Here is a 25182-nt window from a genome sequence, read left to right as displayed (position 1 = left end):
ACACTGTGAATTACGACTGACAGTGTTCCATCATGCTTTATAATGCACAGTTGAGCACTTCCTAGAGTCAACGTAAGAGTAGAGTATTAATTGTTTTATATAAAATTTCAACTTCTTATACTCATCATTTGTTTCTTAGTTATGAATAGAATTACACAAGTTCAAGACACATTGAGAGGCTGAGAGTTATATTAAGTGAACTGAATGCAACATGACACTACAGGGGATGAAACCAGGAACATCATGTAAGACACATGAGAGGAAAACTGGGAATATACAGATATCTAATATTTATAGCTGCATCTACAGTTTTTAAAATACTGTAATAAAAATTTTCAAAAATTGTCCTTGTACAATGATAAAGGCTGTGAACAGACTTGAAGAATATACGAGCTGTCTTGATGCAGGTTTAAAAATAGCATAACTAATTCAAATGTCAGGCAATACCATATTTGTAAACAAGGTCCTGATATGAAAAGTTTCAATCAATTCATGCTTATCTAAATTAATAAAGAAAGACGTGGCAGAAAATTATTGTGTTCACAGCCTACCCTATGCCTCTCCTGAGAGCTGAGGAAAAAAATGGTATGTTAAAAATCCTGCAGTTTTTGCCAAAATCCCAAGATTAGATAAGCTTGTTTGGGGCACTGTGTGATTACAGAGAGGAAAGCTTAAAAGTGCAACTTGAAAACCACAGCAGACAGTGTGTGCACATGTGTGGCATAATCAATTATATCAGTAAGTCTCAGACTGTTTCTTATAAAAAAAAGCTAACAAAATCAATAATGAATAAGTGAATACCTACCTATTTATGAATAGATTGAATCAAATTTCTGTATCATAATACCACACACCAATAGCATATATAGAAATACAAAAAGCTCTGTCATTCACAGAACTAAATTAAATAAAATTATAAGGCATCCTAACTTTTCCTAGGAGGGAACACAACTCTTCTCCAAAACCCTGTTTAATATACTGCTGACTACTCTGAGAGTCTACAGTGGACCTGAAAATGATTGCATAGGTTATTGAGCAGATGACATTTTTCCCCCCATATTTTCTACCTCCTGTTTTCATGTTCTCCCTATATACTCTATTGGAAAGTTCTCTTATAAACAACTTCTTCACTGAAGTTCTACTGTCAACCTCATTACTTGTACAAATTAAAGGCAAGTATAGGCACACCTTCAACAAAGGCTAAAAACTTACCTTTATGCCTGCAAAAATCACTTTTCCCAAAATCATGCTTTGGAGAAAACACTAAGTTCTCCTTTATCTTTAAAATCTACTTTCAAACTGAAAAGGGTTCCTGCACCCCCAATCTTGTACACAAAACACAGCAAAAAAGTGATGTTCAAAGCAGGCAGCTCCCTCAAGAAACAGTCCAGGCACTCATAGTATTCTACCCATGGATGTCAGACACAGAGAGCTGTACCTTAGCCAGCATGGCCAGGTGTTGGTTCTGTACGATGGCAGTGCGGTACGTAGCTAATCCTCCTTCCTCCAGAGTGGGAAACAGGTAGTATAAGTGGACACTGGCAAAAGAAAAAGCAAACCAGATTCTGTTAGCATTTGATTAAAGATGAACCACATACACCTGTAGAGAACTGTGCCCTTCCCTCAGACCCTAGTGGGTAATATGGGTCCCTTCCCAAAGTGGAACTCAGCTTGAAGTATGGTAAAGATACAAACATTCAAACAATGCCCAATCTGACCAGATAGCATTGGCAGCAGAGCAGGAAGAGCACTGCTTCTCTGCCGGACAGCACATAGTTCCTAAATCCCCATCCCAGCCTCCAGTTCCCTCATCTCAGGTTTCTGTCTATCAGCAGCAGCAGAAGGTTCAGCACAGCTGACACCTAGAGGATGCTGAGGAATGAAGCACAAGGGAAGCCTCAGCCTTGAGAACCGTGCTGCTGTGGGTACACAGTGCTTTCAGGTGATGCTGCTGCCAACAGGGTATCTATCTGTTTATACATGTTTCTTAAAGCACTTTAACAGATGCTAATGGAAACAAAGAACAGAACTCAACAGCCTGGATTTATCAAATGTGTGAAGTCATTTTTCCACAAACAAGAAAAAAAAAAAAAAGAAAGTAAAAATCACAGGCTTTTAACATCCTTTAATGCTATTTGTCATCATGCTAGCAAGGCACTTCATAAAACAGAAACAAAACAAAACAAATAATTCACTGATCCCATCAAGATCTGAGTAACGAATAACTGATTTTGGATACCTTCATGACTATCTAATGCATGTCAAAAAAAGTTAACACATAGAGGATTTCAACATTCCCCAATTAAGGCACTGTATGGAACTAATTATTAAAATATTTTATTAAGCCAGTACACAAGGAGAAAAATGCAGATGGATGCAAGATTATTTAAGGACAAAAACTGCTATAAAACTTAGAGGCAATCCAATCAAGCATCGTAATTCACAACAGCAGACACCTGAAGTTGAGATAGGCAGAAAAAGAAAATCATACTTAAATAGGTGTTACATGCTCCATTGAACAAAAATGGAGCTCATTTTTTTTCTGAATCGAGACAAAAGTTAGCTTAGAAGGTGAACTGATGGTTGATGAACAATGACAATGAAAAATGCAAGACATTTTAATCAGCAAGTCTTCCATCTTATCAGCCTGTACTGTTGTATGAGAGAAAAGGCCATGAGTTTTAAGGGCAGTGGAGACCTTTACAGGCTAATAGTTTTTAATATCATGTAGCTAATGGCTAGTAGAGAACAGAGATATAAAGGAAGCTTTGTTGTTCATGTAACAAACTGGCTTAAAGAGCAAATTAGCAGTAAACAAGACTACATCTCTATTAAAAACAGTAGAACAAAGCAGGTGAAAATAGATTATATTCTTTATATTGTGCAACCTGTTTGTCTCTAGTAAGGTAAGGTAGAACAATGTAGGTAATTAATAATATGTCAGTATTGTTCACTGATTTCAGAACACTCAGGCCAGAACTGGAGCAATTTTTGATGAACCATGGGTATTTTTATTACTTTTGAATAGATTGCGTTTGTGCTTAACTATTTAAGTTGTTATGGAAGCTACAGCCCTAATTACTGGAAATACAAGAAATGCAACACATTCAACATTACCCATATATGCTTCTCCCTCACAACTAGACAAAAAAGAACCCATGGAAACAAAATAGCATGCTAGGAAAAAAATCTTTCCTTTAAAAAAAGGGTATAAAGTTCAACTTGTCTATAGCTGAATAATCTCTAACCCAAATCCATTTAAAATTGCATGCCATGAAACAGAAACTCTTAACTTTTATTTTGTAATCTTTCTTGCTTTATCATGACCACTGGAAGAATTATCAAGAGAGTTGGTGTGCAGGTCTAAATATCAGGCAGGACTGCAAATACACACCATGAAAATAGACAAATATACACAATGAAAGTAGACACTGGAAAGTTCAATAAACACAACACTATAATAATAACATACAAAGGTGAGAACTGTTGAAGAATTCCCCATTTACCTTGTTAAGAACTCCACCACAGCATCTCCCAGAAATTCTAAACGCTCATTGTGGTTAATTCTGAAAAAGGCATTTTAAAGTTCACCATAACCTAAGTAACACATACTGGTTATTTACACAATGCAATTAAAACAGAGAAAAATCAGAGTTGATTGCTAATCAGTCACAATACTAATTTTTGCAACCTCCCACACCCTCTCTGGATTATAATCCTTTCCAAAACAGAGTAATAACTATGTGAATCATGAAATTCAGGACTGACACCACCACTTTCAAAATTTCCATATACTCTGTTCTGAGCTACTGCTAGAGCTTCACAAAACAGGAAAAGGAAACAGGACTGCTGCCTGGCACTGATGTCAAGTTTCTCTGTCCATCAGAGGGCAACAGATGATTGAAACAAACAGCCTGTTCCAAGCCTTGTGCATGACACTAGGGAGCCGTACCTAATTAACATCAACAACTGCAGGGCAGGATGACCCTGCAGCAGATCGTTGCTATGGCAGAGGAAATAGGAACTTGGATTTTTCATAGCACCTTTAAAGGCCTTGTTTTCTGTAACTTCCTCCGAGCCCAAAAGAAAAAATGGCTGTACCAGGAGATGCATCCAAAGATGCCATTAAGTTATTAGAATCTTTTATTTCCTCTGTTTTCTTTCATCACTGCTCCTGATTTACCTTTGTTTTGCTAGAAGTCTCATTTCCTTCAAGCTGTCTGCCTGCTTATATTCAATACATACAAATTTCTGCTCTAGACAAAACAAGGAAGCAGCACCATTTTTGATTTCACACAGAATCAAAGCCATTGCCACAGGACTTTTTTTTTTTTTTTTAATCTAGAAGATCCTTGTCAAGTGTTTGGCAGCTTTTATTGTAATTTTCACTCCCCCAACAATTACTGAATTAGTGTAATTTCTGAAATTGCAGGCCTTTGTTATGGGCTGAAAGAATTCAAGTACCTCTGCTGTACAAAACAGTAATCTGTGAGCAAATCTACAACAACTCTGTGTATCAACATAAATGAATACACACCTCTCTCAAAAATGGGACTTTACATTTTTGTGTTATTTCATAAGAATTAATGTAATTTAGCCTTAGTTATCTTTAGAGGACTCAAATAAGCTTGAAGACAAAAGGGCATGGTCTAGCTGAAATAGCATTGAGGGAACAGTGCAACAATAATTTATGCAGAATTAAATTTCTCCTATTCCCAAGCTTCTTTCAAAATTATGGCTCTTGAATGGCCCAGCTACAGCACTAGCTAAAATACACACTGCCATCTAGTTCATGCATTTAAGAGATTTCACATGCAACTGTTTCTTGCATTAGCTTTGTGAGCTTTGTTTATTCAACCTCAGCTCAATATGGTGCCTGCGGCTGTAAACCACATCTTAAAATATATTTATATGCACAGAATTCTTAGTGGGCATTTACGGATTATTGCATTAAAACATTAATAGGTTTTGCATCTGTCTTTAAATTGGAACAGTAAATCAAGCAAAGCCCATGTTCAGCACCACACTTCTGTTAACAAGGTGCCATGCCAGGAAGGTGCTACTGTGAGAAAACAGTAAAATTGGATGAAGAATCCAGTTTATAGCACTGATAACAACAACAACAAATCTTAATTTTTATTCTGCAGAAAACAAAAAGGTAGCCTTTTAGTCCTCCTCATTTCAAGGATCAACAAAAATGATAGTTATCTGTTAAAACCTTCCTCAGATGTTCTCTGCAGGCATGACCAAATATTTACTATGTCACTGCTAATGGAGGTTCAACACACCTTGGTAATATAAAAGTCAATTCAAAATAACTTTTCACTTCAACTATTTGCCAAAGCTGTTGCTGACAATAAGTTGGTTGTTTCTATTAAATATCACCCTCTGCGGCAGCTTCCCTACTTGCAAACAACTATTTTCATTACCTGGAAGGAGCTGGATCATCCTGTCCCAAACGGGACATAATATTTATCAGGGTGTTTATCCCTAAAACATAAACAATGCACTATTAAGTAAACAGGCACTAATTCACTTTGAATAAATGTAGAAAACAATTATTCAAAATGTTACTTTGTAATTGCTGTACACAAGATTATCCTGTTATTTACATGGCTCATTACATAAAATATAATCCTTACCAATGCTCTCTGCCTAACTGACCACAGTCCCATTACAACACTATTGGATTTCTACATTCAACGAGCCAGATAAATACCACCTTTCCATGAAAAGGACATTCTAAACATTATATAAGCAACAAACAATTTACTTCATTATCACTGAGTATACTTTAACGGGGTGAGGAATATTTTGCAGCAGACAGACTACATGTTCATATTAGTAAGATGCATTTATAAAATATATTCCAGACCATTCACCATGTTGAGCAGCAAATTAAGAAAACAGTACTTGCCAAAAATCTAAGCAAATACATCCTCCCATTTATTACCCTTCCTCGTTCTCAGTTCTTTACTTATTGACTAATTTGCAAAATCCAGTCTTTTAGAAAGACCTCACTGGTGTCTGCATATAACCATTGAAATTCTCTACTGAAGGCATCTCTCAAAAGAACAATGGCCAAAGAAATGATAAAGGAACAAAGGGTGTTCTTACTGATTAAGTGTGTGGTAAGAGAAAAATGTCAGTGGTGCAAATAGCATACCTTTTTTTCTCATGTGTATATGGTGAACTTTTCTATCTCCATACTTGGGCTGTCGAATCCCACAGTTGGATAAAGAATTTCTGGCATGATCCGGATTCATCCCAAAATTTAAATGATGGCTTGGGTGAGTCATGGCAAGCTATAGTGTAACACATACAGGAAAAAAAGGGCTAAATGCATTTTTGCAAATGAATGAAAAACATTATCTTGGACTGGTAGCTTGTAAAAGTTATTTTTCAGTTTGAAGAAAGGTTACAAAGTGATGCAGTCAAATCAGAAACTTGGTTCCAGCAATTTAAATGTAGTGTGAGCTATTTCAGATGTCAGAAAAAAGCAACATTTATGCTCAATCATCAATTTAACTAATTAGCTTTCAGATTTTTTTCTTTAAAGAAAAATTAGTTTAGAAGAGAAAAAGCATGAACTGTCAATTTGCCTTAAGACTTCTGCTTACCAACTTTGCTGACCTGATTTCAATACATTTGCTTATTTAAAAATATATTCACTCTAACACTGAACTATAAATATTCATATTAAAAAAAGCAATTAAAAGAGCTTCTCAACCATCCATATTTACATTACTTAAGTATCTATAAAATTCTCCTAGCTCAAAAAATGAAACAACAACAAATACATTTTTCTTGGCAGAGATAATCACGGAAGAACTCTTTCCCCCATGACTATAGAGGACTTATTCTTCAAATAGAAGAGAATGACACAATTGGTCCTCTGTATTACCTTTGTACAACCAAGGATTACTAAAAGATTACTCTGCTGCTGACACCACTGCTGCAGAAATGTCAGCAGTAAATAAAACTACAGCTTGTTTTTCAGAACTCCATCCTGCAAACTCATACCTTTTCTCCTTCTTTACACATACACAGATCAAAATACTGTGCTTGTATCAAAGTATCTCCACACAAAACTTGTGTATAAAAAAGAGGAAACACTGGAAAATGCAACCTGCAGAAAGTTACTTCTGGCTCACATGCAGGACTAGTGCTGTAGACTGTGAGCAAAGACAGTAATTCACTCAAATACTGTCTGTTGCTTTCTAAGCATAAAACTTGGAGTAAAATTATATTTAATCAACAATAAGAACTTTCTCCTAGTCCTTTTTAATTCCTTGATAGTCTTACTAAGTTTGTTGTAATTGCACATTCTCAAATTCTGCTCCATCTGGATTCAATGACACATTACAGCTTTTCTGAATAGGTAATTCAGTGTAATCTTTTTTTAACCTGCTTGTACTTTAAAAAGAACATACCATGATAAAATAGGTAACAATCAATGCAGAATTATACATCTAACATTGCCTATGCTCAAGCAGATTATTGATATATATACATTTTTAAAAAGCTCTTCCTGCCATGGAAAATTGTTTTTAGGTTTTAAATAAATGCGTGTAGGGACAAAGCATTAAACAGCATATTTGTTATAACCAAACATGACTTGATTTTTATGCTCTCATCTCTTTTTGATTAGTATTTACTTGTTGGTTTGTGTGTTTGGCCTCAACATTTTGAAAGTTTCCATCACTGCATTTTTATCTTTGACATTAAAACAAAGACAACCTGCCAACAACCAAATCCTAGAAAATGTTCAATATTTAATGTAACTTGCAGTAGGAAAAGGCCCAGAAAACAAATCGTAGAAACCAGAGAAGCTGTGAGAAAAGACATTTCCTAAAAATAATTTGGGAGTAACATCTGTAAAGAAATACAAAAACTGCCATGTTTTTAATTTAGTTCAGTCATTGGAGAGAGATGAAATTTACTTTAGAAGGAAGTTCTGAACAGAAGTCTCCATTTTCCTTCAGTAAATTCAGAAAAAGTCTAAGAGGAAAGGGGCCACCATGCAAGGAATCAGCCTCAGAGGTAATCAGTTCCAAAATGCACTAACATAAAAGGCTGACTATGTGACACAGATGCATCTAAAACAAGTAAGAACTTCTCCTCTCCAGTTCCTGCTCTTTCTTGTTAATAAAAAAAAAATAATCATGTGCTTGCAGAAATCAAGAGCTAAACAGAAGTCTGCAGATTTCTATTCACTAGCTACAAATGCAAAAAAAAGGCAATGTTTTAACTATTCTCTTTTGGAACAACTGGCTATAAAAACAAGAAGCAGGGCACTTATATACACTCATATGCAGAATAAAACTGTATTCTCTATAAATACCTGAAAAAAGGAACTTACCCAGAAATAAGTACTTGACAGTCTTTTCAGTAACTGCATTTTTGTCTTGCTACACATTACAAGCAAATCCAGATCTACCATGGGAGCAAAGGTAGGTATAATATCTATGTGAATAACAGATATCTCGATTTAGAAGTCTCTTGGGAAAACTGAAACTTTTGAAAGATCTGCAGTACAAGTAATCTGGCCCATCCAACTGTGGCAATGCTGTGCCTTTCAGCACTATGGATGAACTCGGTAATGTCATGGAGAGAAACTAACAAGATGTTGGGGTTTTCTTTTCATATCTTACCTGCAGTAAGCACCTATCTCTAAAGGTGTAGCCTATCAATTTGTCCAGGTGCATCAGACACTGATGGTAACGGACATGGTGGGTGAGGACAGGAAGCATCATTGCGTGCTGAAAAAACAAATGCAATAAACAAAATCATTCAACTTTAGTATACAGAGAATTCAGACGACTGAGCTAAAAATACAAACACTTCCCAATTGTTAGAACATCTAGTTTACTGTTTTGGTTTAAATGAGGGAAAAAAAATAGTTTTCCATGCTTCACTTATCAAAGCACTTATTTAGTCATGTTTTTATCTCCACAGCCCTGCCCAGGCTAAAGGAATACATACATAAACCCAATCTTCAACTTAAGCAACTTAAATAACAGGAAATTCAAGAAGCTATGACTGAATACAATGCTATATGTTTGTACCTTTTCATTTAACACCCTGCTTCAAAAATGAAGAAGCACCACTTCTCCTCTGCCTCAATACATTAAGGAAGAAACACTTTATACCACTTTAGCCTGCTTTCACCAAACAACAGTAGGTACTCAATTTTCAAGCACAGTTGTACCTTGCTTCACTTCCTTTTGAGGAAGAATTATGGGATTTTTGAAATGCTGTAGTCTGGCACATTTAATGTGCTAAAAAATACCAGAAAGGTTGCTGTTTGTCTAAGACATAGACAATGTTTTTCTGTTGGGTAAAATGTCAATAAAATTGAAAAAAAACAACAGCTCTATTTTATAAGAATGGCAGTCCCCTTCTCTCAGTGTTTCAAAGGAATTCTCCACTGATACTGACTTCAGATGCATCTGGGTTGAAATAAGCAATTAGTGTAGCTTATCAGTACAGTGGTATAGCAAGTATGATATCAACATCACAATTCTTGCATAAGAATGAAGAGAGAAATGGGAGAAATGCAGAATTTGAAGACTTTTATGCACATGAGCATTTGTTAACTAGTTTTTTTTAACTGTTCCTATACTGACATGACATAAATATATTCAAAATAAAGGCGTGTTTTAAGGGCATTAAAATCTGAGGGCTGTCACAATTAATTCAGAAAAAGGACTGTGTATGATTAGAGGAAATGAGTGTATAGCATGGAGAGAAGCAAGAAAAACAAGCACACAAAGTAGATGATGTATAATTTATGGAATAAATGCTTTTACAGATTTCTGCAGGTCACTAATGACAGAACAGCAGAAAATACAAACTGGTGAATGTTACAAGATCAAAAATTAAGACTAACTAATGGCAAGACTTTCTGTTTAAGTAAAAGAACATGAAATTCCTGAGAACTGAACACAGGGCTGGAAGGTAATCACAGAATCATTAAATTGGAAAATACCCTTAAGATGATTTGAGTCCAACTGCTAAAGTAACACTGTAAACTCCACTAACTAAACCATGTCCCACAGACCTTTATAAATACCTTCAGCGATGGTGACTTCACCACTTTCCTGGGCAACCTGTTACAATTCTTGATCACCTTATCTGCAAAGTAATGATTTCTAATATCCAATCTTAAACCTCTTTGGTACAACTTGAGATAATTTCCTTTTGTTCTGTCATTTGCTGCCTGGGAGAATACACCATCTCCCACCTGGCTACAGACTCCTTTCAGGCAGTTGTGGAGAGTGATTTAGTCTCCCTTGAACCTCCTTTTATCCAGCCTAAACACCTTCAGTTCCTTCAGGCACTTCTCACCAGACTTCTGCTCCAGACCCTTCACCAGCCCCAGTGCCCTTCTCTGGACACACTGCAGGTCCCTCAATGTCCTTCTTGTATTAAGGAACCCAGAACTGGACACAAGATTCAAAGTGCAACCTCACCAGTGCTGAGTACAGGAGACAATCCCTGTCCTGCTCCTGCTGGCCACACTATTGCTGATACAGGCCAGGATGCCTTGGCTTTTTTGGCCACTTGGGCACATGCTGGCTCATGTACAGTCAGCTGTTGACTAGGAACTCTTCCCCAGTCCTTTTCTCTCAGATGAAATAACCAGATAGTATGATAGAAAAAGACTTCCTGGATCTCCAAATGGCAGAGAAATATAAAACCACTCTAAGCAGAACCAGGAAGTGTTATTAGGAAATTTTATTTTCTTGCCATGTCACTCATTTACAGTTTTTTTGGAGTATTTTTAAGAACATCTCTTTTATCTCCATATAAACTGTACAGGCATACTTCTTATGTGTTCCTTTATGGAAGGAATTAATTGAAAAACACCAAAACAACCAAACCTGAAACTGTTTCACAGGACAACTGTGCTTCCCTGCCTCTATACTCCACTGTACTAGACAGAAGAGTCTCCTCAAGCAACATTTAACATTCTTTACACCAATACATGTGTCCCTGCATTTGAAGACTGAGATACCAAATTTCAGACTTATCAGCTGTGGTACAGTGAAAAAAGAATTGACAGACCCCTGGGAGCACACAGAAAGACTTTAATTTGACTCTTGAAGCTATATTGACAAAATGCTACTTTCCAGGCACTAACTATTTGATCGATTGATTGATTCAATCAACATCCGTCATCTTGGACTGTGGTTATTCAATGTTTCTGATGTTTTGTGTATTTATCTCTGTAGAAGAGATGTTTTTAAAATATGTATGATATCAAATATTTTGCATGTCCCTTTCTTGCTGCAGCTAGCACAGCAAGTCAGAGACTCTTAAGTGCCCTCATCCTCCTGGACAGCAAGTGCTCCTGACCTGAAGCTACTAAGTGGAAGCAGGTGAGCTGAAATATTTTGGAATGCGTGAATTGCTGAACACTCTACACTGCTGTTGAGGGTTCACCTGCAACAACGGTGTGGGTGGAAAGGGGGAACAGAAGTGGTTGTCTTCTCAGCACGGCCAGATCCTGCCACACAGTGTATTAAGTGCTGCCTAGCTCAGTGGCCAAGTACTGCACTGGATATACTGGGTAACTTCAGTGAGCCTGTCAGAACTCAAACATTTTACACTTTCTTTGAACATTCCAATCACCATTTTTCCTCCCCTTTCAAGCAGTTCATTTCTCAGACAGCAAAGACCAGTGTCATTAAGGCTACATGGAACTCAGAGCAAGTATAAGTGATCATAAGTGACTTAAAAGAGTTTCAATCTTATAAACTGCAATGCTTTTAAAAGCAATAATTTTAAATCACTGCACTTGAGCTCTGCCCCCAGAGCCGATTTATGCGTATTTAGTTTTAGTCTTCTTTAATCTGGGAAAAAGCATATAGCAACAGCAGCAATCTTTCATTTTACATACAGTTGCCTATTCTTGGCCTCTCAAAGAAATCAAATCAAAGGACCTTCATACCAGAACTGGCTGATTTAGATGTTACAGCTGCAGATGGGCACAAAACTGTGAAACAGCTTTACTTTTATCATTTTTTGGTGTTTTGCTGTCCTTCAACAAAATGAAACAGGAATATTCAAGAAATTAGATGAATCACAGAAGATATTTTGAATAACAGAGAACAGTTTGAAAGTGCCTAAACTGGAAATTTACACTGTTTACTTGAGCTGTAAAACATATACAGTTCACAACAAAAAATTACAAAAGGGCTGTGATGTTCCTGAGCTATGTGAGGAGATATTGTGCCACTATTCTCCTTCTACTTCAGAAGCGATAGTAGAATCACAGAAATCTTTCAGATGGAAGAAAAGCAATTTTAGTTACTAGCATTTCTCTCACTATAGAATTTCCCCCTTTGGCCTGACCAGACTTCTAAGATTACAATGGAACTTCTAGCTATACCCTCTCCTAGAAACGTCCCTAATTTATAGTTCACATTGTTAAGCTAATATTAAGCTGCATATATTTAACTCTTAAATAACATCACCAAAACAACAGCTAAAAAATAATGCAAGTATATCTCTAGCCAAATTATTTGCTTGTTACTACTACTCAAATTTTACTAATACAAAATTAAATAAAAATTGCATTTATTCTTATCATATCACAAAGCTGGTTGCAGTCAACAGCTTTAGAATAGGATATGATAGAGAGATGTTCCTTTGAGATGTCATGCGTATGAAACAGAATATCTGAAAGATACATTTCTACTGAGGATCACCTCAAAAGTTAATTGCGGTGGGGTTTTTTTACTTTATTTCAAGTAAAAAGATATTTCTTCATGTTTTACTGTAAAACTTGGGGTGTTTTTAAAAGCTTCCTGAATAGAAAAATATAATAAAATTAAAATATCTAAAACCAAGCCAGTTGATGGATTAAGAGCTCCACACTGGACTCAACATTTGGCAAACCCCCAGCCTCAAACTGGCCATTCCTAACCTCTCTCCCTTGCACTAATCAGCCCCTGGCAGAAAATTTTAAATTACTTTTTTTGTGTGTATAGAAGTGGTGGGCAGAATACTAGAACAGTTCCCTAGATCAATAGATATTATTTCCATTTGGTTCTTCAGCCTTGAAGAAACCCTTGCAAAGGTAAATGGCATCTACCAAGAAAGAAAATACATCTCTCGGGTTCAGTCACCTGGCAGACGTCAGAGCGTATCCCTGTTTTCCAGAATCCCTGGCTGCTCAACTCCACGGTCACTTCACGTCTCATTGTGTTCTTCTGGCGAATTTTCTGCAGTGCTTCCTAAGCAGGGAGTAAACAGAGGTGACCACATTTTTTTTACTGCAAATGACAAAACAAACCAGTCTAACTCATACATCCAAGATGATACATGAGTAAGAAAGGTAAAGTCCTTATAATGAAAGCACTTTCTTTACCAGATGCACAAAACAACCTCTTCATTCATGTCCATCACGGTGAGTACTCCTGGTCTGAATATTCAACAGGAGCAAAACAGGCTTTGTTTTATCATCTTGGGTTCTTTGCAACAGCTCGTGTTCAGCTATGTCACTCTGCCCAGTCTGGGAAAAGGGTCAGCATTCAACAGTTCTAGAGATTATGCTGATTGAAATCCACCCATTTTATTCCAATAAAAATTATTTAAAATATGTTTTACCTTGACCACTGGCTATTTTGGTGGTGTGCAAACAATTTGTCTCTAGAAACCATGAAAGGGTCAGAATCATTAAAAATTTTGACAGTATCATTGCAAGAAAATATTTTCTGTAAAAATGAAATGAAAGAAAAACAGATAAAATAAATCAGCCCTGCATGAGAATCTCTTGGTTCCACTACTATAAAGCCCTGGGGTGTGCAAGCTCCCCACGCAGCATGAACTAACCCCTCAGTGCTCTGCCTTCTTCAGAACACAAAGCTCTTCAAAGCTGCAACTCATCCTGCCTTTCCCTCTCCTTTTCATTACAGGGCACTTGCTCAAAGCTTTCTCTTGCCAGCTCCCAGTTAGAAGCCTGTGAGCACACCTGGGCAGGAACAGGCTCTGTTTTCTGATTTGCAGAGACTCACAGAGCAGTTCCAACAAGTGCATCTGTCCAGACACAGATTTATCAAACCTCAGACACCTCAATAAAGCAGTGCCTAGGGTAGGACGCTACATAGCCCTGGCTCCTTTTATATTCAGTGAAGGGGATAAATGGCTTCAAAAATACATTTCTCCCTCCACTGACTTCAAAGTGAGCCTTTAGGTCCTAATTTATGCACCTGCTGTAAATGCTCAAAGTTAGGTTAGAGGAACAAAGCCCCAGGCATGACCTTGTCACAAATAATATCATTGTACAGCCTCACATTGGTGGATGACTGATGGCAGAGGGAACAGAGATGCTGCCAGCACTGCACCCCTTGTGCATTGTCAAAGGTGTCATGGAGTTTTCCTGAGAAAGGTGCTACAGACCTGACTGTATTTCAGTCTGACTGGCTCAGAAGCACTTCGTAATATATGATTAAAAATCTTTAAAAGCCCATGTACCAGTCAGGTACAGTCCTACAGCTCCTGAGTTACTGACACCTCTACTGGCAAATATATAGATTATCCTCACACAAAGTTTCTGCTTCAGCCCTGTGTGCCTCCCTCTTAGCAAACTACTTTTAGAACTTGTTATCCTAGATAATACAGTCTAGAAACAAAACAGAAGTCCACAGCAAGTGCTAAATAACAAAGGAACATTTTATCTTCTGGAGCAAAATATGACCACCACCTTACAAACAATCCACTACAATTTCACAAATGAGCTATCCATTACCCCTTAAGGAAATATGCACATAAAACACACTGCTTGCTCAGTGTGTAGCTGTGGCAAATAAAATCACCTCTGTAAGAACAAGTACTTTTTTTCCTTTACAACTGTGGCACAGTTCAGTCATAATGTTGTGGATTTTTTTTTTTTTTCCATTTATAAGTAAGAAAGCCAAGGGCTTATTTAATATCAGCATTAAATGAAATGTTTACTAACACTCTTGCTCACACAACAGCATACTATGCTTTGCAACAATGAAAAACATCAGGTCCAATGTCATATGTATCAAACACTTTCTGCAACCATAACTAATTCCAGAAATACAATTTCTGAGACTTCTCCTATAAACTGGGGAAGTCCCAGGAATGACACTCCATGATTCTCAAGCGTCCTCGCCAACTCAGGATAGTCTATGATTTTGTGAATAATTAGTGTTTCTAATGGATAAATAATAATACAGTACCACTTAATTAAATACCATCCTGTACTCGAGAAGTTAATTTCTCCTTTGTGTATTCTTTACACAGGTTGTCAAATTAAGAGTGCCTGACAAACAGGCACCAGACAAATTCAAAGCTTCAGTCCATGGGTTTACAGAAATAGCCTGGTTTAGGCTATATTTAGGAGTCTTTGTTTTTCTACTTTTAATTCCCAATTGGTTGAGCATTTGCACTTAGGAAATGCTTATTGCTCATCACTTTGCAGGGAACAAAACAAATGAGAAAAATATCTTGTCTATCATACAACAACCAGATTATTTCAAGTCAAAGATCCTAAGCAATGTCACTATACCACTTAATAAATTATGGTTTATGCACACAAGCATGGCAGTTTTTATTTCAGAAGAGAAATGTTTAAAATTATGAGCCAGTTAAAAGTACATTATGAAATAAAAAGTCCTTCTCTATGCTAATTCTTGAAACCATTAATGGCAACAGCTATAAAGAAGTTATGGTTCCATAACAATAATTCCTATAATTGGGTAAAAAACTTGCAGCAGTTTGACAGCTGAAGAAAAGAAAAAACCTCCATTCAATAACAAACATAGATAAAAATAAAATCTGTGTTAAGAGTCTGGAAAGAAAATATTTTGCAAAGGATTTCTATTGTTTCCATAAACAGAGCAGTCCTGTTAGCTGTATTCCATCCTGAATTACAATGCTCAATTATCAGTCATAGGAAGGTCCAGAATACCTCTCTTTGTGATAATTTCTGTTTATCAGCCTGTTTGACTTTGGGACTATTAGCCAGTAGGTGACGCAGCTTCACATAACTCTTCCACAGCTTTTGGTATCTGAAGGACAAAACCAGAAAACAAGTGTTTTGGTCAGTGAACAGAAGTCTCTCCCTGTTTGTCATTAGGAACATACCAGCTGCTAATAATTCACACAACGTACATAAAGAATGTCTACAGGCACCTCTTTGCTACGGAAATACAATAATCTCAAAACATTTTCTGAGAGGTAATAGTGCCTGGGTAGCTTCTCCAGCAGGGTGGGCCAGGTAGCAGAAAGGAGGCAATAGTGTGCAGAGTGAGGTAAAGAACAGCAAAGATCCAGGCAGACCCCAGGTGTCCCAGATACCCACCCATCCTCTCCAAAAGGCCACCTCTCCATGCTGAAAAGATGTGCCTGCCCCTTAACTCAATTCAGGCAGGTGAAAACTCCTTTTACTCCACACGGTTTACCTATCACTCACTGCAAAGGAGTGGCACCCTTCCCCTAGAAAGAGTCTGTCCTTACACCAGCTCAAACATTTCAGTGAAGCATATGAGGAAGAGCTCTACAAGTCACAGGCAACATGAAGTTACTTTGTGAAAAGTGAAATGAAAATTTTGCTACCTATGGGTTTGTGCTGAATGGAAAGAGCAATTCAAGTTATTTCTGTGATTGGCACATACTTAAGTTTTCTGTTTTTCTCCAACCATCTAGCCTTTTCTTATTTTGGCAGTGTCTAATTACACATGAACCCCAATTAGAACGTTTTCCTTGGTGGGAGTCCCTCAATGATCTTGCACAAACATTCACCAAATTTGTAAGAACTAACTCCATTTGAACATCCCAACCTTATATCCAGCTGCAGTTGACCGACAGGTTCAAAAGTTACAATGGGAGGAGCAACGAAGAGAATCATGACAGGGATCCTGTGTCCTTAGGAAACAATGCTACCTACCTTCAAAATGTAACCTTTGTATTCAGGAAAATCATAAATCAGATTTTGAATAGGAAGCAGGGAATTAGAGGCCAGAGGAAAGAAGTTGACCCAAGTTTGTTTTTACATTTATTTACATTATAAAAGAAGATCCTCCCCAGCAACAAGTTAGAGCAGTGGTTTTATTAGGAAGTTTTCACATTAGCAGCTTAGCAGTCAATGAGGCAGCAGCTCTTTTCTTATTTCATAATCTTCCCAGCATCCCACATTAACAAATATTTTCTTATTGGAATCTTTTCCCTAGCTATTTCTCTGCAGCATTCTTGAATATATACTCTGCATCTGGAGATACTGGTATTTTTTCAGTCTACAAACACATCTGAAATGGTCAATCCATAGATTTTTCTCATGCTCCATTCACTGCACTTTTGCAATCTGCAGAATAGCACATCCATTTTTGACAAATCACCATCCGAAAAAGAAAAATGAGTTAATGAACAATTCAACCAAAAAAAAAAGAATAAATGCCTCGAGGAAGTTTCAACCCAAAAACAAGAACCTGAAACTGTGAGCTACAATACACATTTTTCTACAAGTATTTATAATGGTGAAGCAAGCCTTGTTATTGCAATTAAGTTTGAGTATTAGTAAATATATTACCATTACAAAAAAATCCTGTATTAGAACATCACAAAGAAAAGACACATTAGAGGAAAATCTCTTCTGGGTGCACATACATCAGAGTTAAGCCTGACATTTATGACAGCACCACAGAGGCCTTTCACAAAAAATGCTTTGTTTCTTTGATAAAATAAAACATACCTACGTTCTGTAAGCAGCTCTGAGGTTAAAACCCAAAACAAAACAAAAAAAAACCCAAAAAAATCCCAAAAAACCCCAAGTAAATTTTATAGAAAAAAAATGTGTGGGAAGAGTAATTTATTCTCTTTATACTATTTTCAATGAAAATACTAGACCTTTACAAACACTAATAAATGCAGAATCAAAGTAGAAATATGATTCTTATATTTTTGGGTCCAATTATTTCCTTTTTATGGACAAGAAAACTAAAATATAAAGACATACGTTTTAAAGATAGACCTAATGATCTAAAGCCAAAAAACTCCATTTTATTATCTGGATTAGCACTCAATCTTCCTACTTTCTGCCACACTGGATTTAAAATCCTCAGCAAGCAGTTGCTTGCTGTCATACATGCACATGAGTGTTTGGGCCTCAAAACTGCAGATCTGTTGAGTATGTTGCACATAAATCATCCTCTCTTTATACAATTTTTTTTAGTATTGCTGCTGTTGCTGGTTGTATTCTTGTCTCGTTGCTCTTTCCAGTAAATAGTTTTTTTCTCAAACTGTGATCTCTGCCTTTTTGTGTCTCTCAGTGGACGGGGAAGGGAGTGGCTTGTGGTTCTCTTATTAGTGGGAGTACTAAATTGGGGAATATCATTCCTGAACTACTGCATTGAGGAAAAAGAGAACCTTAGCTATACATGCACCAGAGACAGGCTTTATACTATCATCATGCAGAAAGCACATAAACAAATCACCAGAAGAATTCCCTGAAATAGTCAGAGGTAAGAAAAGAACTGGGAACAAAATCAAATAATCACTTTTGTGTCCCTTCCACAGTGAAACAGTATTTCTTGGTCTGCCTGAAGTCCTGATTCCTTCTCCACTCCTTCTCTACATTCCTCCCAAACTCTAACAGGATATAAAATGCACAGAAAAGAGCTTCCAGGAGCTTCCAAGCTAGGAAACACTATGTACACATAATCCTTCGAAGCACAGAAAGAGATGATTAAGTAGGATATAGCAGTATGCAAGAAACAAACATCATGAAGTAATCAAACAGAAAATGGCTATATTATTCCTTATTAGACCTGAAGAACATCTAATTAAACAATCAAGCAGCAGCTCTGAAATACAAATCATTACTTTTGCATATGATGCACAGCAGTACTGGTAAAGTGATTGCCTGAAATCTTCTCCCTGTCAGTAGCACAAGAAGAGCCAAACAGTGATTTGAGAAATTTAAAAACATCCATTCAGGACTGTTTAACAAAAGGACCTAAATACATCCTCTAGCTCAGAAGTCTATATGCTACAGACATTAGGAAGCTTGAGTAACTACTTCTCCTTCTCTGCCCTCCTGTTATGCTATTCTCTCTACGAAAACCCACCACTGGCCTCTCAGAGAAGTAACATGGAGCTTGAGGAACCACCATTTGCTGGACCCAGAAAAGCTGTTGTCAGGTCAAGAAGTTTCATGCTGCACATGCACGTGTGTTTACTTCAGCGTATCTAGAATTATTCCATAGAAAAAGTTACTCTTCATATTTTCTAACTTGCAGGAGCTTGTGCCCGATATCACAAATGCTAAGCTTTACACCAGACTCAACTAAGCACATAACCAAGCCCTATTTAAGGCACAAATGACAATACTGAGTTCCTGAACAAAAGAAAGAAGGAAAAGCATCTTACTGAGGATCTCCAGCATAACTGAGTTGAGCAGGTCGTATCCCAAAGTGCACAATAATAGGGAAGGTAATTACATCAGGATTGAATTGTTCGCGGTCTAGTTGATCAATACGAACTGAGCTGGGCTTCTAGGAGAAAAAAAACAAAATACAACTAAATTGACAGCAGCTCCATGGAAAATTTACTGCCTCAAGCCCACTGCCTCACGCAACAACATTCCAAATTTAGTAAGATGCACATTCAACTAATCGTCAATACTATTATAAACATTTGGCAACAACAATAACTGGAACAAAGTTAAGTGATCTAACACTCAAAGAAAAAAACCAAAAAGGCCTTTTAATTTTAAACATCTGGAAATTCACTATTTCCACGAACTTAAAACAACTTTCTCTGGTCAAGCATCACATCAGAAATAAAAATTAGGATTAGCATTCTGGCATCCAAGAACCCACATGCCTGAACAGTTTGCTAAGATCAGGTTACCTCTCTAATTTTAGTTCATGATTTCCCAAAGCAAATGAAGGCATTATTAGATCCATTCAATCATACTGACTAAACAGCATTAAAAAGAAATCTGTCACACTACTCTCAGAAAAGGCTCCTAGGCTGATGTGTACAAGGAGGAATACAGTCTTGTATAATGAGGAGACTTTTGCCCTTTTAACAGTTCAAAACAGAAGTTCTTTTCATTGTTAAAAAGGACAGTGCAAAAGAAGGCAACTTTTGCTTCAGCTCTATGAATGCAGAGAGTAAGTAATTGCACATCACTGTAGCAGACATGCTGCTCACAGAGCTTTTGATCACTTACCCAGCATATTTAAAAACTCAGCTGAAGGTGCACAGTTTGTCTCCAAGTAAACAACTTCTCCATTACCTGTCAGGCTGCTTTGTAACATGCCTGCTTTCTCTCCCCTTTGCAATCAACTGGATGAGGCCAATACATTTTGCTTGTCTTAGGTTTCAGAAAAAGGGTATTACTTCTAGTTACCTGCATCTCAGAACTTCTCATTTAGCACCGTAAAGATGCACTCAAAGATGAGTTTCAGTGTTACAGAAACAGCTCCCGCCATTCTCTTCACAAAACAATAAAAACTGTGTCAAGAACAAAGCTTTTACCCTCCAAACCACCTTGGTAGAACTGTTCACAGGAATAATTTTCTGCACAGAAAAGCAAAGCCAATTCTATATATGGCCACAATTTCAATCTAGTCTAAAAAGAAATCTTACTTAAATGCTTGATTTTCAGATGCAGAAATATTTTTCAAGGGAAAAATGCTTATCAGCTTCCCTTTAGACAAGATAATTGAACATAAAGTTACATCTCCTCAGCAAAAAAAAAACAAAAACCAGGAAAAAATATTTATGTTAGTTAATAGTTAACTTATTTAATTAGTTGAATTTTTAAAATTAGTTAGTTAAAGCTCATGGTTTCACAAAAAAAAAAAAAAAAAAAAAGAGAGAGAGAAAAAAATGTCATCTCCACAGCACTTCTTATAAAAAAGGATTAGAACAAAAAAAGCCCTAAAGGACACAATGGGCAATATTTGTACCAGACAGAATGTTACTCCCTAAGCAAGAGCTTGAAAGTCCTAATTTTTAAGGATTAAGTTAAGTTTATTTTCTAGGGTTGGTTTCCATTTTTTGAGAGATTGCATAAAACCAGCTTGAGAAGTATTTGTTTTCTCATAAGTTGTTTGTTGGTTCTCCCCACTCTTAATATTAAATTGAGGAACTTCTCCCATCTCTGTACCCCTTAAAAAAGCAGCCTTGATACACCACTCCTCTGAGAACCAGGTCAGCAAAATATAATTAACAGCATATTAAACAATAATAGTATTCAATATACTAATAATAATCAATACAATTAAAAAAATACAGACACAATTTAGATACATCAACAGAGGCAATGAAATACTCGTAAGTGCAAAAAGGACATCTTTCACTATGCATATAGCAGGGTCTGTGTGAATATGCAAGTATGATCTCAGGACAAGTCAAAACCAGACTCCATTTCCATGACACTGCCTTGCATCTGTCAATCAGTTACACAGCTGCTCACAGACAGCAACCAGGACAAAAGAACTCCAAGATCTAATCACAACTGCTCCCTCACTTGCAGTTATGAGAGGGGTGTAGCTGGGTTATGCATTTTATTTCATCGTGAACACCAGCCTCCTCTCCAGTGCCCTTTCTGAAGGTTAAATGAACAAACAGCAACATACAGAAACATCAAGTAAAAACTGCACACCTGCAGACAGGATGCAAGCAAATTAGATGTTATTCTTCCAAAGCTTTATCCCTGTGCTCTTTTAGAAGTGCTTTGATAGACCATCCAATAACCACAACCTCACCTTTAAAGTCACATCAAAACCAAATTCTAACAGAACAGAAGCCTGTTATTTTTGTTTCCTACTCCAAATCTCATCAATCAAAACTTTGCTGACAGAAGACAACATGAAATAGCATGCAGATGCAGTAGAGAAGTATATTAATATATACATGTAGTAGTGAGAAAACCATCAGTATTTTAGGAAGAGTGAAGTATGAAAGATGACTAAAATTTGTGAACTTCTAAATCTATTCCAACACAACATTTCATTGAACTAATGAAACACCATGAATAAGCAAAATAATTTTAAATAATGCTGAAATGCTGTTAGTTGTTTAAATGGGATTTACATCCTGTTATAAGTTTTTTTCCCTTCTCCATATTGCACATGTATACACCTCACACTGAGGAAAAAAACCACACACATAAAACCCAGATTTGATCGCAAGAGGAATTATTATTTCTAAAGAGATGCTGTGCAACAAAACAAAATTCAGTGTTTTTACTTTGTTGTCTCAAGTGGATATAATTGAATTGAAGAGCTGTCATTTTCTAAAATGGTTTCACATCGTCTCTCCAACAGAACTGTTTTATCTTCTAATGTTGTAAAATGCATAGCTACTTGCACTTACATTCATAATCAGTCCAGTATGGTGCAACGTACAGGAAAAATCCACAAACTAAGAAGAATGTCATTGCAATCTCGAGAGAAAGAACACGTTCGAATGATGCCATTATAACATGACATTTCAAAGCACTACAGATTTCTTTTATGCTTACATATTTTGATGTCTGTAGATCTCTAAAAACGTTGCCTTGTAGAATGCAAAGTTTACCAGTAAAAAAAATCACACAAGATCTCAGAATTAATGCTAAAGCTCTCAAATCACACTGCTTTGTACATACAGACATTTAGAGTTCCGTGACACAAGGAAGGAACACATATGAGTTCCTCCATGCAAATAAGCAAATAAATAAAACAAATAAGAAAGTTTTCAACCAGCTGAAATCAGCATATCTTCAGTAAAATGACTGAAGGTATGTCAGTGCATAGCATTCAGATGCTGACAACTTGTGGACAGGCATGTACCTTGTATCACAAAAACCACAGGCAAGTTAAGGCTGTTCAGGTTTTTTAACAGTTTCTGTCATGGGATTCTGGTTTAGCAATCATTTAAAGCACCTGAGGTAGAATTTTCCATAATAAGAGTTCACGTGTATTTTTGTATTTCTTATTTACAGAAACAAACTAATTTTCTTGTTGTTTCAAAAGTTTTACTTTACTCAGAATGAAATCAACGGGAAAATTATCTGACCCAAGTTATTATTAGCTTATTAAGTATTTTACTAATGTTATGCTGCCATACTTAAAAATATGAACTGGAAAAATGTATTTAGCATGTCACCCTGGCTGCAGTTTGGAGACAGGTTTTTCAGTTGAAAAACTAGATTCCTTCTTAGGCATGGTACCAAGTTACACTTTTTCTTCAGAAATTAGGAATATGAGCTACAGGCAAAGGAGGGAAATGAAGTCAGAAAAAGAAAGGCATTACTACTGAGAAAGTTGCAGGTCAGTCTCAAATATTAGGTCCAAAATATGCCTTAAGACACCCTTTTGCAATACTGCCCAAACTATACAAATACACTCCTGCAGTTTTTAGTGGGCATTCATCTATTCTTGCGACCCACATTTCTTAAAAAGGAAAGTCAGAATAATGGCCTTATTCATATACACACTGGAGTTGAAAGGAGCTGTGTTCAGAAAACGTGCTTTAAAATACCAATTGTTCCAAAAATAATAAGGCCACAGGGGTTTCAAACTAGGCACTGAAAATTATTACATACATTAATTAATGTACACAAACTTCCTCAATGTGAGTAAGAGCAAAACAAAAACAATGTGGAAAAAACTACACAGGCAGAAAAGACCTCTTCCACATTCAAGCCATTGTTAGGACAGCACACATTAAATATAGCTGTCAAAAGGGGGTCAAATAAGGAAGAGGAAAGTAAACAGCAAATAGTTATTATTTCTCTGGTACTGTGTCTGGGAAAAGAGAATGAGATCATGCACACAAAGACTGCCTGAAAAAAAAGGAAAGTTTTACATCCATAAAATGTAGCTCTTCCTTTTAACATGCACATTGAAACAGTGCATATCTGTGCAGTGAAAATACACCCTTTAGTACAGCAGCAGGGGGTACAATTCAGGGTTGGAACCAGTCAATAAAGTGCTCCTATTGCAATCTGCAACTGCCACTGGTCACCTTTTCCTGTTCTAATTTAGCCTGTAACAAACTCTCTGAAAGAAGACATGTACATGTCACGGGATTGTTCAAAAAACAAAAAAATTATGTATTTGTTCTACCATGCCAGGGCTGGTAACGATCATCCCTTTGCATTCTTCTGCATATTTCTGCCATTCCAGTTCTTCCCATTGAAGCATATTGGCAATCTCCTCTTCAGGCACCAGAGCTTTACTGCATCGTAACAAGTAGAGAAGAATCTGATGCATTGAGAGTACTTCTTTTCCTCCATCTTAAAACCATAAATATAAAAAAAACACATTTCAGAGATTCATTCCTAAAGCAAGCGCATAAAAGAAAATATGTAGAACACTAAGCATTTGTATGAGCAAAATAAAATGCAAAATGAATATATGATTTGACAAATATGAAGGCAAATGTTTTACTGATGAATACTGCTCAGGCATAAACACTTTGCTAAACTGAAGCAGTAATAGTAATGGTGGCAAGACTAACAGTTCCATCATACTGTAAGCTTGAAGTTTCTAACTTGCCTGAATAAACTTTAAAATGAGTAAGCAAAACAATCAGTTATGTTGTCCAGTTATATGTTCCTTTTCACAATTTTATCATTATTTTCACAACAACAGTTAAAAAGCCTTTAGGTGTTACACAGCTTTTTTTTAAGTACACTCAAAATTTTACAGGATAGTTCTGAATGAATGTAGTAAGCTATCCCTGCACTTTAAACTCATCTGTAGTGCTTACATGCCATAACTGCAGTAATGAAGACTAAGGAGCCTCATGCTGTCTTCTGTCACTAAATGAATCAAGGGCATGTAAAAATTACTAAACACCTCTGAGACACCAGGAAAAATGCATAGCAAAGGTTGTTTCTAACAAAAGAAAACACTATCATCTGACTGGTTTCAGGTAGCCAGGTACAGATGTGAATATGCAAACAGGGAAGGTGAGTGATGGCCCTGACAGATCACCACTCATTGATCACTCAGATCTCTGACTATTCAAATACAGTAAGTCTGCTCATGTCAGTAAAAAGTCACTGCATGTTTGCACAATGCTTTAATTTTGACATAAATCTCTCTAATTCCCTCCTTTAATAATAGTGCTAATATGCAAGCATGAAGGAATCTTCAAGTTTCAGCTCCACAGACACAAACACTGATTTCCCTACCTCAGGGAGCA

General features: G+C 36.7%; 1 protein-coding gene across 8 annotated transcripts in view; it reads right to left on the bottom strand.

Moving 5' to 3' along the window:
* Nucleotides 1-25182, bottom strand: part of DROSHA (drosha ribonuclease III) — a 71834-nt gene that overhangs the window by 21800 nt on the left and 24852 nt on the right. For all 8 annotated transcript variants that reach the window (XM_021552352.3, XM_021552351.3, XM_077786109.1 and 5 more), the window contains 9 exons: nt 24099-24268; nt 19402-19526; nt 15947-16046; nt 13137-13244; nt 8655-8762; nt 6167-6305; nt 5430-5490; nt 3507-3566; nt 1439-1538 (listed from right to left, as the gene is read on the bottom strand). In XM_021552352.3, the coding sequence (XP_021408027.1) occupies nt 1439-1538; nt 3507-3566; nt 5430-5490; nt 6167-6305; nt 8655-8762; nt 13137-13244; nt 15947-16046; nt 19402-19526; nt 24099-24268 (971 nt within the window). The remainder of the gene's footprint in view (nt 1-1438; nt 1539-3506; nt 3567-5429; nt 5491-6166; nt 6306-8654; nt 8763-13136; nt 13245-15946; nt 16047-19401; nt 19527-24098; nt 24269-25182) is intronic.

This window comes from Lonchura striata, chromosome 1, assembly GCF_046129695.1.
Source record: "Lonchura striata isolate bLonStr1 chromosome 1, bLonStr1.mat, whole genome shotgun sequence".
In the NCBI taxonomy this organism is placed as follows: Eukaryota; Metazoa; Chordata; class Aves; order Passeriformes; family Estrildidae; genus Lonchura; species Lonchura striata.
This window is presented reverse-complemented; position numbering and strand designations above follow the sequence as displayed.